At 46.2% G+C, this 16,759-nt stretch overlaps 1 protein-coding gene across 1 annotated transcript in view; it reads left to right on the plus strand.

Annotated features, from left to right (window-relative positions):
- The first annotated feature begins 323 nt into the window (after nucleotides 1–323).
- The window catches only part of LOC119404817 (vitellogenin-6), a 47,719-nt gene continuing 31,283 nt past the window's right edge, over nucleotides 324–16,759 (plus strand). The window contains exons 1-10 of the mRNA XM_037671488.2: nucleotides 324–549; nucleotides 3,178–3,320; nucleotides 5,677–5,811; nucleotides 6,942–7,079; nucleotides 7,677–7,841; nucleotides 9,728–9,867; nucleotides 11,332–11,512; nucleotides 12,633–12,829; nucleotides 15,398–15,566; nucleotides 16,102–16,266. Of these exons, the coding sequence (XP_037527416.1) occupies nucleotides 498–549; nucleotides 3,178–3,320; nucleotides 5,677–5,811; nucleotides 6,942–7,079; nucleotides 7,677–7,841; nucleotides 9,728–9,867; nucleotides 11,332–11,512; nucleotides 12,633–12,829; nucleotides 15,398–15,566; nucleotides 16,102–16,266 (1,485 nt within the window). The 5' untranslated portion in view covers nucleotides 324–497. The remainder of the gene's footprint in view (nucleotides 550–3,177; nucleotides 3,321–5,676; nucleotides 5,812–6,941; nucleotides 7,080–7,676; nucleotides 7,842–9,727; nucleotides 9,868–11,331; nucleotides 11,513–12,632; nucleotides 12,830–15,397; nucleotides 15,567–16,101; nucleotides 16,267–16,759) is intronic.

Raw genomic sequence — 16,759 nt, forward strand, 5'->3', positions numbered from 1 at the left:
GCCGTACATGCACCCTCGTGCTCAGACGCCACATGCTTCTGGTGAAACGAAGAACTGTTTTTTCCCTATGGTCCTCGTAATCAGGTCATACGATACGGTGGCGGTGACGTTACAGCCGCCATACATGCATCACTCCTTGAAAAACGCCATTTCGTAATTGACCTCCCCACGCAGCAGGAAAACTGAAGCGACCAGCGAATCGTAGAACAATCTTCGGTCACTAAGAGTATCTCTAGTCCCGCTGGGAAAGGAGCGACGCTCAAGTGGCAGCCCGGCTTCGACCACACACTCGGTGACAAACAGTCTGCAAGCTGCGCTCGCGACACCAGCACGTTGGGGATCTCAGCGACACAGGCGGCGTGTCGAGACGGCTATCATCTCCAGAGCACCGCCGTCCGTTTCGTCGCGGACCGTCTCACGGCCAAGGCTACTTAAGGGGGCTCCGGTCACCGGGATCGGCTTTTCTCTTTGTGGCGTTACAGGCGGGCTCGCCCGTCATGAAGGTCCTCGTCGCGGTGGCGCTCCTGCTGAGCGCGGAAGCTGTGACAGGTGAGTGTTAGCAATTATCGTCGTTTGTTTAATCTGAGCGGCCAGCGGTGGATAACTAAAGTAAAGCTATTGCGTTCATGATGTTCTAGGAGACATGATCAACTCCAAAATTCCCTGACTTCTCTCGAAGAATCTCTACGTCTGAAATATCTAGGCATTGCACTCAGCTTGAAGAATATTGTCGTCATTATCACATGAAATTATTCGATGTATTATACAGTCATCCGCGAAAAGGCTGATGTGAGAGGACGCACAGTTAGGCAAATCATAATTACAGACCAAGAATGTAAAGGGCCAAGAAATGTGCCCTGCGGAACACCGGAGGCTACGTTGGTTGATGAGGTGGTGCTGTTGTTAAGATATGCGTATTGCGCCCTGGATGAGAAGAAATCCTTAACCCATCCAATGACGGTTGGGTGTATGTTAAGGTTCATTAGCTTTATAGTTAGTCAATCGTGAGGAAGACGATCGAAAGCTTTTGAGAAATCGAGTAAGGTCTCTAGGTCTGAAAGGCAAAGAACTACACGCAATTATGACAGAATAAATAAAGTACAAGATAAGCAAATCTTTAGGTTTAAGATATGGAAATTTAAGACCCCCTACCATGTAGAGCGTAAAAGGGTACATTGAGTGCTCATACCCCATTCATTTTTTCCAGAGCAGCAGATCTTGTTGAAATACCTGGTAATATAGCAAGTATATCTTGAATTACGAGAATTCTACGTTAACAGAACTCTTCGTAAAAATTTGGGACATTCCAAATTTCGCGTGTACAGACGACAGCAAGGGCAAACTTTGTTCCGTAGTTTACTTCATGACTTCGTGGCAAAACAGAGTGCAGTGAAAAGGTTCAGTGACATCGTGTCGCCACGTCTGAGGCTGAAGATATATAGAAGAAAAGGAAACATAAAAATTGGCCGCGTATCTGCGCGCTTCGCTGCAAATGTCGTGTAAAGACGATAGAAGAGGCGCTGTGTGAGATATGGACGCCATCTGGCAATACGTCGGGAAACATGAGTGCTGTGTTGCGTGCTGGTAGTCCCGGCGCAGCAGCAGGCGAAGACCGGCGGTGACCAACGCGACCGGCGGGGACGCCAGACAGCCCGAAAACGCGGTTTGGCGCGAAGCGCTGAAGCAGAGAAACGTCCGCACTCAAAGAGTACTCTCTACACACTCTTTTATTTACACGTCGCCTGGGTAAAACAAGAACGCCAGAGCGGCGCCCACAACCGGCAGCCTGAAGGCCGCCCACAACGCTGCTTTTTCATTTTTTAAATATTTTTTTTTCACCTTCTTGGCCTTCTCAAAACTAAAGTTTTTCAACACCAACCCATGGCATTCGTACAGTGCAATACAGAACCGAAACCGAAACACAACAATGAGCTCGTGCGAAGGGCACGGAGGAAGGCAAATTTCAGCGCAGTCGCATTTTCAGCTTTGTTGAAACAGCGCTCACTAGACGACGACAAAGTAAAAGAAGGCACAGGACAGGCAGCGCCTGTCCTGTGCCTTCTTTTACTTCGTCGTCGTCTAGTGAGCGCTGTTTCAACAAAGATGAACGCATACCAACTCGCTCAAGCTTCCATTCTTATGCATTTTCAGCGCAGCTTAAGAAACTAGGGTCCTTAAAATTACGTATGTATGCATTTTCTATTAAAGGAACACGCCACCTAATACTTACCTAGTGATGTTGCACCTCGATATGCATGATATTTACTTTTTGATCGACAACGTTCACAAGTATGAACAGCTGTACCAGTTCAAGACGGCTGGCCCTTGGGCAAGTGGTTCAACTTTGGCCGAGTGGCTGAATCGAGGGACGTGCCGACAAACAGAAAGACAGACAGACAGAAAGACAGACCAAAATTTCTGCGTTTAAGTTCCCCAAGAAAGACTATCGTCTTTAATATAGAGAACCGCACAGTTGGTGCGGGCCCACGCGTAAATTGCGAGTATCCATCGCAAAATTACGACGCAGTATTCCAGGGCTTAATTTTTATTTAAACAGGTCTGTTGTGGTGACATCCCCTTTATGTCCTAGCTGTAACGAACCTGAAAAACATCGTTCAGGTTCAGGTCTATTTTCTAATAAACTGTCACCGTTTCAAACATCAAAGAAAAAGTCATTCGAAATTTTATTCAAAAATTTAAGAATTGCACTAAGTTCTCAAGATATTCTTTATTTTGAGCCTGCTTCATTGGACCATATCAACAGTAACGTTTGCGGCGCCCTCCGAGAATTACTGGATCACTCAAGGAGAATACCGTGTCAATGCATTGATCAGCATCAATTTTTCGGTACTTTGGGAAGCCAACAATATTTTAATCAAGTGCTAGGGATTCTTCTTCTTCTTCTTCTTCTTCTTATTATTATTTGTTATTTTTTCCATATGACTCACATTACAAATTTCTATTTCCAAAAATGAGAATTTTCCCCTTGCCCTGCCTTTACATTTACTTCAACCATCGGCTTCTTGGCCAATCCCCGATAGTGCGCAAGAGCCTGCACTAAGGAACAAGCGAGCAAATGTGAGGCGCAGTTAATAGGCCAACAAGAACAAGAACAACCGACATTCGCACAGCTGTTCCCACGTCACAGGTGGTGACCGCGTCAAACTTGCCTCGCAGGATTCGAGAATGGCAAGGAGTACGTGTACAACTACGAGGGAAAGATTCAAACGATCAACCTCGATCAGCCGCGGCATTCCAACGGGTTCGCTTTCCGCAGCAAAGTATCCCTGCAGCCCAAAGGTGATCTCACGTATTTCAAGGTAAGAACGTTGCTTCGGAAAGTGGAGTGTCAAACACTTGTACAGCGTGAGACGGCTACGCCGGCAATATGCACAATGACTGATAGGGACTTTTAGCTTGTATTTATACTCTTTAACGTTACTGTATTACCGGAATACCGGATTGAGCTTACCGTGTTACAGGTACGCATGTTTTAGAAAAGTTTTAGCTCGCCATACGTAAACGTTTACGTACGTACGTAAACGTATACCTTTACGTTTGCGCAAACACTAAATGGTGATGATAACTGCATTTCAAACTGCAATTAATTTAGATAATATTAAATTACGCTGCGGCAAAATCATGAGAGCTTATTAGCGTGTGCACTATCCCGGTATACGCAAAGGGGTGTAGCAATACCGGGTTACCAGACGATGGTGTCGACATCTTGTGACGCTTCGTGCAACCACAGTCATGGACACGTTTGTTTTCGCTTAGTGTTTTTGAGGGAAAAATGATTAGAAAGGCAACTCATTCGTAATTATGCCGTTGCAAGGCATTTACATTAGAAGTAGAATGCCCGATATTTCTGCAATAACAATTTTGTGCTTGTCTGGCTCACCTTGGCCCCGCTAGATGGCGACACCTATCCAACATGTCAGGGGCTTTAGGCCTGTCACGTCTGCGGATTCGGTATTCTAGGTCGCTCTAGCCTCGGTAATCCGGCTGAAACAAGGTGTTCGTAAGTGGCGCTCGCACTTCGGCTTATTTTGACTCGGCGGCTGGAATCTCCGCAAAGCGGATATCGCGAGTAGCCACGAAAGAAGGTGTATTTGCGATATGGGGCCGTAAACGTAAAGCCTATCCGGCGGGTAGTTAACGTTCCGTAAAGCGCGAGACAGACGGTACGATTTTCCATGCGATGTGCCGGCCGACGCGGCGGTGGGGGAGAGGGAATGGTGGCTGTCCGATGCTATGAAAGGTCACCATCCCGGTTTCCCCACCGCCGAGTCGGACGTCGCATCGCATGGAAAATCGTACCGTCTGTCTCGCCCTTAAAGGTTCGCACATGCACAGATTCCATCCGGTATCCGGTAACACGGTAAAGTAAAGAGGTATGCGTACAAGATAAATGTCCGTAATGCCTGCCGATCATGTTCGATGTTTGAAAATAAATTCTGCAGCACCACCTAGTGCGGTGAAAAGTGAAATGTGTCTTTGGAATAAGAGAAATACATGATCTTTCTCATTGTACATTCCTCTAATGATTTATTCTAAATCTTTTCGACCGTATAATATGTACTTATGCTCTTTAGATTACATATGAATTTTTGTAGATAGTTTTTTTTTTGTAGATAGTTTTTTTTTGTAAATTAGTCCTTGGGGTATATTTTCCTCAGATCCAACAAAAACACAGCGATACAACAACTCTTAAAGTCTCTTCTCAATGTCAACTAATTTGTGGCGCATGATCGCATGATTTTTATTCCAAAAATAAAAATGAAAAATGCTCGCATGATCACAATCTACAGACATCTGCGCGCCTCATCAGCTGAATAGTAGATATGAATAGAGTCTATTTTTATGGTCATTTATATAAAAGATATACTTTGTTTTCGTGAACATACTCATCCTAGTTTAACAGCACAATGCAGTTTATCAATTTAATTTGCTATCCTGGACTGCCGCGTCATCTGGCACTGGGACTTGAAGTGTACAGCATTATAGTGTTTCCTCTTGTCACTGAGGATGCAGCAGTACGTCTGACAGAGTGTCGGTTTTCTCGTAAACTACAGTTGCAATAAAATCATTACACACTCGGCCTGTGAAATTTCGTGTGGATGTACCTTCAAGTCGAAGTGTATTTTTTTAGCTTATCACTCCCTATTTGACAACGGAAAAAAAAAAGCTAGCTACTGCCCTCATGGGCGGACACAGGGCCTGAAGAAGCCATAAAGTGGACTTGTGTTCAACAGGCAGTAGAAGAAAAGTAAATTTGACTGAGCCAACAGTGTTCTATAGACTCCCGAAAAGATTTCATGTAGACTCTCAGGACAAGTTGAGAAGCATCAAATATCTCTGCGGATGGTTCGTTGACAAAACAAGTTAACTAAAACGTCACTCACTTCTGGCAAGAATTTGTAACCGAGTTCATCTTCCGCAGGTATTACTCACACGAGAATGTGATGAGGACTACGTATCGCTTTCTCGTCGTTCCCGTAAGACTGTTACGGTCAACGTAAGAGGTGTATGTAGCCTGTCGATAATGTTGAAAGCTTAAGCGGTCGACCAGGCATCGTTTTCTCTCTAAACTACATTTCAATGAATACTGTACACACCCGTAACACCTGCTTTGCTAATATTGTTTTGCCTTTCAACCCACGTGGTCCTAACTAGGTCTCGGACTTCGTAGTCGATCTGTTCCACGCTGAGACGATTGACCTGAAGACGCACACATTCAACTATCAACCGCACGAACAGCTGACCAACTACCTGGAACGACCCTTCGCCGCTGCATTCAAGGATGGCAGGGTAAGGCACGTCGAGCTTATCCAGAAAGATATGCGTACTCTCCTGCTCCGTGCTGTGGCACCTTATCTTTTCAACCAACTTACATCACTGATCGAGACGACTTAACTGCGCCAGGAATCTGATTATCGAAAACGGCATGATTAGTTATTCAAAGGCAACCACAGACTAGCACTAAAGCACTGGCGTGGCCTGGGGGCGGGGAGGGAGGAAAGGTTCAACACACCTCGCCCTCAAATCTTTTCCCAATTTACATGTGTATATATACAAGCACACATACAAACGCAGACGCGCACATACATGAGTATGGTTGAACCTGGCTGAACCCCTGCACTGCAGCTAGATTTGAACCACGTGCCCGATGTTCTACAGACATTTAGGTATACGCAAATGAAACTCAACATCTCTAGGTTAAATTATTGATCTTCAGTATGAAGTTATGTTTTTTTTTTCCTTTCTTGCTGTGCGATAAACAATTTTCGTTTGACGCTGTGTAATTTTGTCAAGCGTGAATCGTAGGCCGTAATCAAACGGCCACGATATGCGATTGGTCGACCAGGAAATGAACAATTCTTAATAAGCAAGCACAAGCCCTTTCGTTGACACAATTCAATGTCCTCTTCTGTACATCACTATACTCCAAAGTAAAACTAAACTTCAAAAAACATATTAAGTCAATATAGGTGCGAGCTTGAAGCCTTTTCCCATGAGGCTTACATCTGCAATTTGAAACGTGAAGTGGCCGCGGTGATGATATATTATTGTATGTGCTTATTTCTTGCAACTCTCGAAGACTGTATGCGTACATAATCAATGTTCTCAGTTTTGTTATTTGCACAGAATGTGTGCGCTGTCACTGCGTGACGCCGAACTCTAACAGGCTGGGAAGCCTATAGTCGCGCTCTGCTGAGATTTTCTTACCATGTCCTCTGCTCTGAGTAATAATAAATAAACGAAATATCAAGTTCCTACGCTTTTAGTACCCTCAGGATACGCATTGCGGTGTATTTACGATGGGTGCTTTTGAGCGAAGAAATTCTGCAAGACTCAACAAGGTGCGCACGGTGATGATTTTGGGTGGCTTCGGTGCTATGCGCTCGTACATTACGCTGGCACCTGGTCACTCTACGCAGTTCGAGCACGCTGAGCTGGGCAAGGACGAGCCCCTTTGGTCTCACAACGTCAAGAAGGGCCTCATCAGCCTGTTCCAACTGGACCTGTCCAAGCGAAGCCAGATTAACCCACTGGGAAACGAGTTCGTCGTGGCTGAGGTATGTGTTCCAGTGTATTTTGACCTATTCGCTCGCAGGTGCGTCATAACATACCGCCTCTCCGTTTGGTGCAGTAACCTGCAAGTATACCCTGGAGAATTATCACACTGAACGACCACGATTATGACAGCTGGATGCAGGACAGTATCTGGAGCGGATGTATCTCCTTACCCTAGGTTCAGAGACACTTGTGCAGAGAAACGGTTAACAAGTATTATATATGCACATGCAGTAATTAAAGGAGTACTGACACCAATTTTAGAAGGCGAGTTTACTCTGCCACACAAATCTGTATACAGCTCTGAGCGAAGACGGCTCGACGCGATGTGCTGGCCATCTTCCCCAATGATGGCTTCTCGTGATAAAGTTGGAAATTTGCGGCGAAAACGAAAAAAAAAAGCATTTAACCAGCTTTACTTACGATCCCGTTTAAAAATGAGGTTGAAGGGCACCGAAGACGCGGACTATCCCAACTAGCCCAACTCGTCAACTTGTTGAAACTGACTTACGAGTTTCGAATGAATGTCGCCAAAAAAAAAAAAAAAAGAAAACTCGACAAAAGAGTCCAGCACTAAGCTCTTCCATGTACCACGGCAGGATGGTCTCAACGGTCAATGCCAGACCACTTACGTCGTGTCGGAGGGAGGTGAAGGCCTGGAGGTGACCAAGATCAAGGACATCGAGAAGTGCGAACAGCGACCGTACCACTTCACGGGAACGCTCAAGGGAAAACCATGCACCAACTGCAAGTCTCAGAAATGGGTAAGACCTCCATCCAATTCACGGCCTAAATGACACAGGAAACCGTCTCACCAGTGGTAATGAATTGCGAAAACAGGCTCACGTTAGGCTCAGATCTTTCTATGAGCCAAGTTATGAGGTGCCAAGCGATCAACGTGAGAGGGAAAACAAATATTTTTGAACAACGACTGCACGCCGGATGCAAATTACAGCCTTAACTATCAACAGATCCCTAATTCGCTTTAACGTCGGGAATTTATCCTCGTCTGAACATTTTCTATCACGGACTCGCTGAGTAGCGTTAGGCACGAGCGCAAAACTATGATCATCCTCTCCCATCCGTCATTATGCTGCCATACATTCCCTTCTCCCCAGTGCACGGTAGCAAACCGGAAACCTATACTTTTCCCTTCTCTCTCTTGGGTCCTTCCGTTTCGACAAGGTTCAGTTTCTAGAACCTCTGCACAAACAGGATATTTCATTTTTTTAAAGCCTGAATAAGGAATGCTGCGATGGCTAAACAAGCAGTAGTGCTGAGTGCAACAATTCAGGCTCTTGATTAATGCTACTTTCATTTATATATGAAAACCATGGAAAGGCAGGCCATTTTAGAACCGGCTATCCAATCAACATGACATTAATATAAAAGAAACACATTAACAAGAACTAGAAAGAATAAAAGAACGCTGTCTATTTATTTCTTTGTCTCATGCTTATTTCGATTTCGTTTCATGTTTCAATAATTCAGTGAATACGTTCCTATACTGAAATTATGGTGAACACTCAATTGATTCGTATTGTTAGAAGTGAAAACACGCGAACCGTGCTCTAGAAATGTACGTGCCCACCTTCTCTCCTTGTAGTTGACATTTTAGAGGTTTTTGAGATTCTAAAATTGCGTTTTTTCTGTCAGTTAATATCCGCGCTTCTTTCTCCCGAATGTTTTCTTTGTGATCTAGCCATTCGGTGTAAACATTCTTCAATTGTTAGGATGGTCGACCTACGTTGAATATTTGCTGATTCTGAATTTTTTTTTTCGTCGTGGGTAGAGTTTATATGACATATTCTACTCAAGTGGGGATATCTCATAAGCTTTGTCCATCATCATCATCATCAGCTTGTCTACGCCCACTTCAGGGCAAAGGCCTCTCCCATGTTCCGCCAATCAACCCGGTCCTGTGCTTTCTGCTGCCACGTTATGCCTACAAACTTTTTAATCTCATCTACCCACCTAATTTTTCTGTCTCTCCCTCACGCGTTTGCCATCTCTTGGAATCCAGTCAGTTACCTTTAATGACCATCGGTTATCCTGCCGGCGTGCTACGTGCCCGGCCCATGTCCATTTCTTCTTCTTGATTTCAACTATGATAAATACTATGCGCAAATATGCCCCATCACAGTAACTTAATATTCAAAATAGACCAAATACATATCTAACAAGCGCAATAAGGACATAGGAACAGACCAACAAACGTTGCTGTGTCCTTTTAGTTTCTTCGTCTCGTCCAACGTCTTATTTTTGCCCTGAACGAAATAAGGCGAAGGGATGAAGGGCTCGTTTCTTAGTCAGACACAGCTAAACGAAACCAAGACAATGAAGTCAAGTAAGGCATAACGGGCGCATTAGTTGCAGCCTTTAAGTGTAGAACAGCAGTTATTACATTAATGGAAAGGCATTAAAGTGGACGAAAAAGAAAATCTGCCGCCGCTAGAGACCGAACCTACAACCTTCGGACCACCTAGTCAAGTATGCCTCAAGACTTTAAATACACAACCAGAACCTCAAGTTTCCTCAAAGAGACATAGTTTCATGGACGCTTCTTCATCCACCGTTTCCCGGTCAAGTGCAATGCAGCACTTTCTTGCGCAATCACCTCTGCTAATTCACCGTGTTGTCTCTTCCGCAGTTGCCGCTCACAATGACGTCAGAGGTTAAGTACCGCTTGAAGGGCACGAGAGAGCACTACGTCATCGGCTGTGCCTGCGGAACATCCGACCAAGTGCTCGCACCTTACGGAGACGGCAAGAAATTCCACGTGCAAATCAAGTAAGGAGTGACAGTGATGGTAAAATGAACATACATTGCGCACTGTGTCCAAGATACTTGAGATACGAATGTATTGTGACTGAAGTATTGCCTCGCGTGACAGTTCACACTTAAGTACTCTGGGAAGGCACTGTAGAATCAAGAGGAGAGGCTTTAAGAATAGGAGTAGCAACACGTGTGTTATACTACTACACACCGAGCATTTACTAAGACTGTATAGAACGGTGGTTCTTGTTGTCGTCCTTTGCGAGTCCTGGTTTTACCGCATCGTGCTACTCCCTAAGAGAAAGAGATTAAATACGTAGAAAAGCAGGTTCTTTCACAAGCGTTTCAGAGGTTTGTGTGGCGGTATATCTAAAGTGCTACTCAAGACGAAGAGAACGGCAAACGAAATCATACAAATATGCCATCTGACAAACACAAGGTACATATATTCGAGCACATGGGTAAGAACAATGACGGCATCCGATAGGCTCAATTTTTTGTTAGCCATAGCTATACGATGAAATTTGAGTTAGCCACAGCCAAACAATGAAAATCACGTGACGTCAAATGAAACACATGGGAAGGTAATTTATATCGCTTAACTAAATATACAATTGATGAGGTAATGGGAAAGAAAAGCGAGCGAAAAATAATGTTGCTGTAGGCAGGTGCAAAAACTTCGTTAATTTATTCACTGAGGCCAGGTCCTTCGTGAAAGGTAAAAGGTGTCCTCATGAAGTTCAGAATAAAAAGGCATCGCCAGTCTGTGATTAGGACAGACAGACAGACAGACAGACAGACAGACAGACAGACAGACAGACAGACAGACAGACAGACAGACAGACAGACAGACAGACAGACAGACAGACAGACAGACAGACAGACAGACAGACAGACAGACAGACAGACAGACAGACAGACAGACAGACGGACGGACGGACGGACGGACGGACGGACGGACGGAGAGCCGGGTTTTACCTCGACCTCCCTGCAGGCCGCTCCCCCGTTGGGGCAGGCAGGTAGTAGCTGCTCGCGGCATCATGAGCCCCTTGGATTGCCCGAAGCTGACAGCGACGAGCCACACTTATGATGGCGGAATAAAAGCCTTGTCAGGGGATGATCTGTGCCTTGAGTTCCTTGGGTATGTGGGGGAAGTCCCACATCATGTTCTTAAATGTACACACAGACCCATAGTCCGGGCAGTCAGGAGATATATCCATATAAACCGAAACGCTAGCTGAACAGAGGTAAACCCCTGTCTGTAGTAGTGTGAGCTCTGTGATATAAGGAAGCCTCGCAATTCAACGTGTGGTTCGTGCCGTAAGCTCAATTCAGGCATTGGTGGTGGCCCTCTTTCTAGGGCAAGGCCAAACATAAACTCAGACCCCACTATAAAGGCGTCACGTACTGCAGCGCGCATTCGTCCGAAAGAGTACTGCGACGATCGAGTAAGCAATAACCGAGGCACTCTCTTTGCAGCAACACGGCTACGCTTGTCGGGGAACACGACAGTGCTGCTGAGATAGCGCTACCCGAGCTCGAAAGCCACCAGCGGCTGTCGCACGTTTTTCCCAAGGCAGAGGACGCAGTCACGGGCCTGGAGCTGCACGCACCGAACCACTACGTCCATGAATTCGGACTCACCGGAAGCAGAGAAACTGTAAGACCCGTAGGTTGTCCAGGATAACGGGCGGGAAGGAAGTCACGCGGTCCCTTATGTGTGTGCCTAAGACGAATGAGGGGTGAAAGCCATCCTTTTCTTTCTTTTTTTTCTTCCAAGTCGATAGTATAGATCCCCCCCCCCCCAGCCTTCCCCCCCTCCCCTCCTCGTACGTTTTCTGCACCTAGCGTGGTATTGCAGTGCCTCCGGGATCGGCCTACGTTCGACCAAGCGGCGATGTGATGTGATGACGTCATCATGTGACGTCAAGTTATGTTATGTCACAGTGACGTCATGATGACGTCACAAGTTTCGGTGACCGTGGACGTCCTGGCGACGTCGTAGGGTGACATCACTCCATGATGACGCTTTCTTGTGTCACTCGTGCTGTCGACGCCGACGCCCAAGGTCACTTTTCGCGTTTGATGAGGGAGCTAAGGCTTTCGCCTTGATAACCTTACCCTGCGCTGAGCCCCGCTTGCAATACTTGCTGAGCATTCATTGAGAAATAATTTCATATAGGATCTTTCTAAAGATGTTATTACAAATTACTTCACCTGCCCAAAACATAATTACCTTGTAGCAACCTTGAAGAGAGTAGAGACCTCATGCAGCGCTTCTATAGCACTCATACAAAATAATTTTCGCTCACTGTCTTACAACTCAACAAAAGAAAAAAATATTAAACAGAACCTCCATCAACGGGAAATGTTTAAGATAATGTTTAATGCGCACAATATAACACGATAGGCGTGGTGTTTGCATTGTCCTTGCAATATGACTAACGATGGCACAAACTTACATAAAATACTTACACGTACGTTTATTTTCTTATTTACAGTCAATATATGAATATTCTTCGTCTTGTGTTCCCTTCTTACGTGTACCTTGTGTAGCGTCTTCTCTGTCTTTCGTTTTGTAAGTGTTCGGTGAACGTTGTGTAAACGGGGCGTGCTTTATTTGACTTTACGTGGAGGTTTTCTACCGACTCATCAGACGTCCTCGCGCATTACAAAAATAATCTAAGCAAAAGTCATTAAGAAACTCCGCGATAAACATAACCACAGTTAGCGAAGCAAGTATCACTTCATGATCTTTTTTTTTGTCCTACTCGCCACAGTTCATCGAGGGACTGAAGAGGCTGGCAGCTGTCGAGTACAGCGACGAGGACTACAAGAACATGCGTGACAAGCCGAGCGCCAGCATGCTCTTTCTGCAGCTGTTCTCAAACATGCTGACCCTGACGTACGACGAGATATCCGACATCTACAACCAGCACGTTCTCAACGCGCCCAACGGAGCCAAGAAGCACATCAGGTAGGCTTCATTCGTTCAGTTCAACTAATTTAAAAGTGTCGAGAATTGAGAAATCCTGCGCATCTAAACACTTGAAGCAGCCTTCATCTGACGCATGCGCTGTTGTTCGAAAACATCGCTACCGGCTAACGTGCGACATTATGGAGGCCGATCTGATTTTAGGACTCCACCCAGACTGTGTAAGTACTCCGTCATTGATGTTGCCTGATAAAGAGATTGACATCCTGAAAAGGTGAAAACGAAGAACCCAGCCTTCAACAGACACGTACACAAGAGGAGAAGAAAGACGACCACAGACGCTGGGTGTGTCCTGCCTGTGCAGACCCAGCGTGTGTGGTCGTCTTTCTTCTCTTCTCGTGTGCGTGTCAGTTGAAGGCTGGGTTCTTCGTTTTCAAGCTATGTACCAACAGGCCCAACACCAGACTCTTCTCTGAAAAGGTGATTTGTGCTGCAACGTGATGTCACTTATATGTATACTAGCTGTTGTTTTCTCGAAATATTCACAGGCTCCTTTAGGCATTCACCTAACACGGGTCGAAGGTGAACGCCATCTTCGTTTGCTTCTCACCTCCTCCCCACACCCACTCTGAAAGCTTTCTGCAACTCGCGTGGTTTGTCTTCTATAATCGGCCCACCTTGGACCAAGCGATGAAGTCGTGTGATGGCGTCATCGTGTGACGTCATGTTGTGTAACGTAACGAATTTTGTCGATCTGTGAGGTCATGATGACGTCACCCGATAATGATTTTTCGCATCACTCGTGTTGACACCGACGGTCACTTTTCGCGTTTGATGAGGCATCTAAGGCTTTCGTTTTAATAAAGGCTTCTTGTGGTTAGTGCTATTTCAGTCCTGGTTTCTCGTTACGCTCTGGTGCTATCCACCATCCTTCGTTATGATGTACGAAAAGTTCGCTGCTATAGTCTCTGCACTTGTCAGCCATTTCTGTCGTCTAGACGCTGTTAAACAACTAAGTGGCGATTCAGCGTTGCATGGGAGAACAATTTGCAGGACGTCGCACCTCTTTAGTATCGCGAATCAATTCGCGGTAGTCTGTAAACCTTCGCTACATGACATCATGCTTAGAGTAAAAAATTGAGCGAGCTTGTTAAGTTGAGCATATGAAACACTAACGCAAGAAAATACAGCACGAAAATAGAGACATCTAGCTTTCTATTCTTCTAGAGCAGGCACACACACACACACAAAAAGAAGGTAGCGACGACGTGTGCGTATGCACATTTTTAAAGACGATAGTCTTTCTTGGGGAACTTAAACGCAGAAATTTTGGTCTGTCTTTCTGTCTGTCCTTCTGTCTGTCCTTCTGTCTGTCTTTCTGTTTGTCGGCACGTCCCTCGATTCAGCCACTCGGCCAAAGTTGAACCACTTGCCCAAGGGCCAGCCATCGTGAACGGCTGAATAGGTTCATACTTGTGTACATTGTTGATCAAAAAGCAAACATTACGCATATCTGAGGCGCAACATCACTAGGTAAGTATTAGGCGGTGTGTTCCTTTAACAGAAAATACATAGATACGCAATTTTAAAGACCTTGATGGTATGCGTTTAACGTTGACACAGTAACGCCTTTATTAAAAGATTGCCACAGCTGAAGCGATCAGCGGTCCAAGCCGAGCAAGCGCGAGCGCCAACAACAACCGTCTTCGTCGTCTTCTTTCGCAGGCGTTCTTGTCTGCGCCCTACCATGTTACAAATCACTCCCCCGCGGAAAAGGAGCCATCCTGGCCTCCTGGCGACCTAAGGAACAGGTACAACTGGTGGGTCATAATGCGGCTTCAGTCGATCGACGTGAACAGTCTCGCGGCCGCGACGACGGCGGTCCGTAGATGATTTAACAGGCTCAATCATATAGTTAACTGGGGATGCTTGACGTAGGACGCGGTAGGGGCCTTCGTACTTAGGCAGTAGCTTTGTGGAAAGGCCAGGAGCGGAGGAGGGAACGCGAAGCCACACCAACGTTACAGGCGAATACGACTGAGGAGGCAGGTTTTCGTCGTGACGGTCCTTCTGGCCCTGCTCGCCCTACAATGTTACAACCCTAGTTTCTTAAGGTGCGCTGAAAATGCGACTGCGCTGAAACTTGTCTTCCTCCGTGCCCTTTGCACAAGCTCATGTTGTGTTTCGGTTTCGGTTCAGTATTGCATCGTACGAATGACAGGGGGCGCCGCTCTGGCATTCCTGTTTTACCCAGGCGACGTGTAAGTAAGAGAGTTTGTGGAGAGTACTCGTTGAGTGCGGACGTTTCTTCTCCTTCGGCGCATCGCGCCAAACAGCGTGTTCGGGCTGGCCGGCGTCCCCACCGGTCGCGTTGGTCACCGCCGGTCTTCGCCTGCCGCTGCACCGGGACTACCAGCCCGCAACACAGCACTCGTGTTTCCCGACGTATTGCCAGATGGCGTCCATATCTCACGCAGCGCCTCTTCTATCGTCTTTAGACGACATTTGCAGCGAAGCACGCAGATACGCGGCCAATTTTTTTTTTCATGTTGTCTTTTGCGCTACAATTCGTGAAAAAAGAAAGATTGTTTACAAAGTACCGCTTTACAGGAATGCGTTCCTCGACCTACTGGCGGCCGCAGGCAACAACCCCCACATCTCCTTCGCTCTGAAGCTCATCAACGCCGGCCAGCTTAGCACGGACGAAGCCGACCGCTTGCTGCTTAAGCTGCCCAACAATCTCAAGGAATTTAGTGTGGCAGTCGTGAGCGAGCTAGCCGTAAGTACGACAACTTCCAATCACTCAACAGCAAACAGCCGTAACACACACGCGCGCGCACGGACGTTTATAACGGGTGCACGCAACTGACAGTCTGCGTTTGCGAATGCGAGCTGCTTCAATTTACTTGCGTGTTGTAGAGTTGTGCGTAGTTGGTTGCGTTATTATTCGTAGAAACTCATCTAGTTTTCTACAGTTGTAGTGCAAACATGTACTTACCTTGTGCACGATGTTTTTTCGGTCACGTTGTGAATGAAGGAAATATTTCTGCAAGAAAAAAAAAAAAACAGAATGGAAACGCCGTTATCATTATGTATAGGTTTTGCCAAGTTTTTTTCTAAATTCTTCTTCATTATTTCTACCGACAAACTGAAAAGCACCAAAACCAAAATAATTGTGGCACGCATGTTATGTAAGGACTGCCTGCGTCTCATATCTTAAGAGGGCATATTGGAATAAGTGGCCATAGCTTTCATTGTTTCTTATCAATTGCAATAGAGTGATATGCATTTTCCCCACTTTCCGGTTACATCAGAACGTTTGCCACTCGGAGTTTGTGACTGCGAGTGAGTCGCTGCGATCAACGTGCATCCTGGCTGTGAGTGCCCTGTCAGGTGGAGCCAGATGCAACCGGGCCACCAATCTGCTCGAGGATGACTCCGGCCTGTGCTCGCCACACATTGTCGAGCTTTTCTTCAACGTGAGTGTTTGGCAATTAACGAAAACACGCGTGAACTCTTTTTGAGCGAGCTAAGACCAACGTTAAGTTCACGTTCGATTTCTCTGCATTCAGTGGAAACGTTGCGACAGTTGCAAACATTAATTGAAGGAACGCCAATTGAATTGCAGTAATTATGAAATAAAGGGAATCGAAAGCGGACGAAAGAGCAACTTGTCGCCGTTCGGTATACGAACCCGCAACCTCCGCATTAGGCGTACGGTGCACTGCAAATTCTGCTACGAGAGCGGCCATTGACCCCTTCCGCTGTCTTGTTCATTTCTGCACGTGATGCAAGAGTGTTAGATGGGCTTGGGGATCGATCATTTTCAACATAGGCGTGCGCAGGGTACTCCTTCAGGGGAAAGGGGGGCGAAGGTTCATCGTGGCGCCCCCCTCTTCTTAGGTGACTAGGGGGGGGGGGCTCTCTGCGCACGCCTATGATTGTCAGAGGAAAGGGTTTTGGGACACTGGC

This window comes from Rhipicephalus sanguineus, chromosome 9 (assembly GCF_013339695.2).
Source record: "Rhipicephalus sanguineus isolate Rsan-2018 chromosome 9, BIME_Rsan_1.4, whole genome shotgun sequence".
Classification (NCBI taxonomy): Eukaryota; Metazoa; Arthropoda; class Arachnida; order Ixodida; family Ixodidae; genus Rhipicephalus; species Rhipicephalus sanguineus.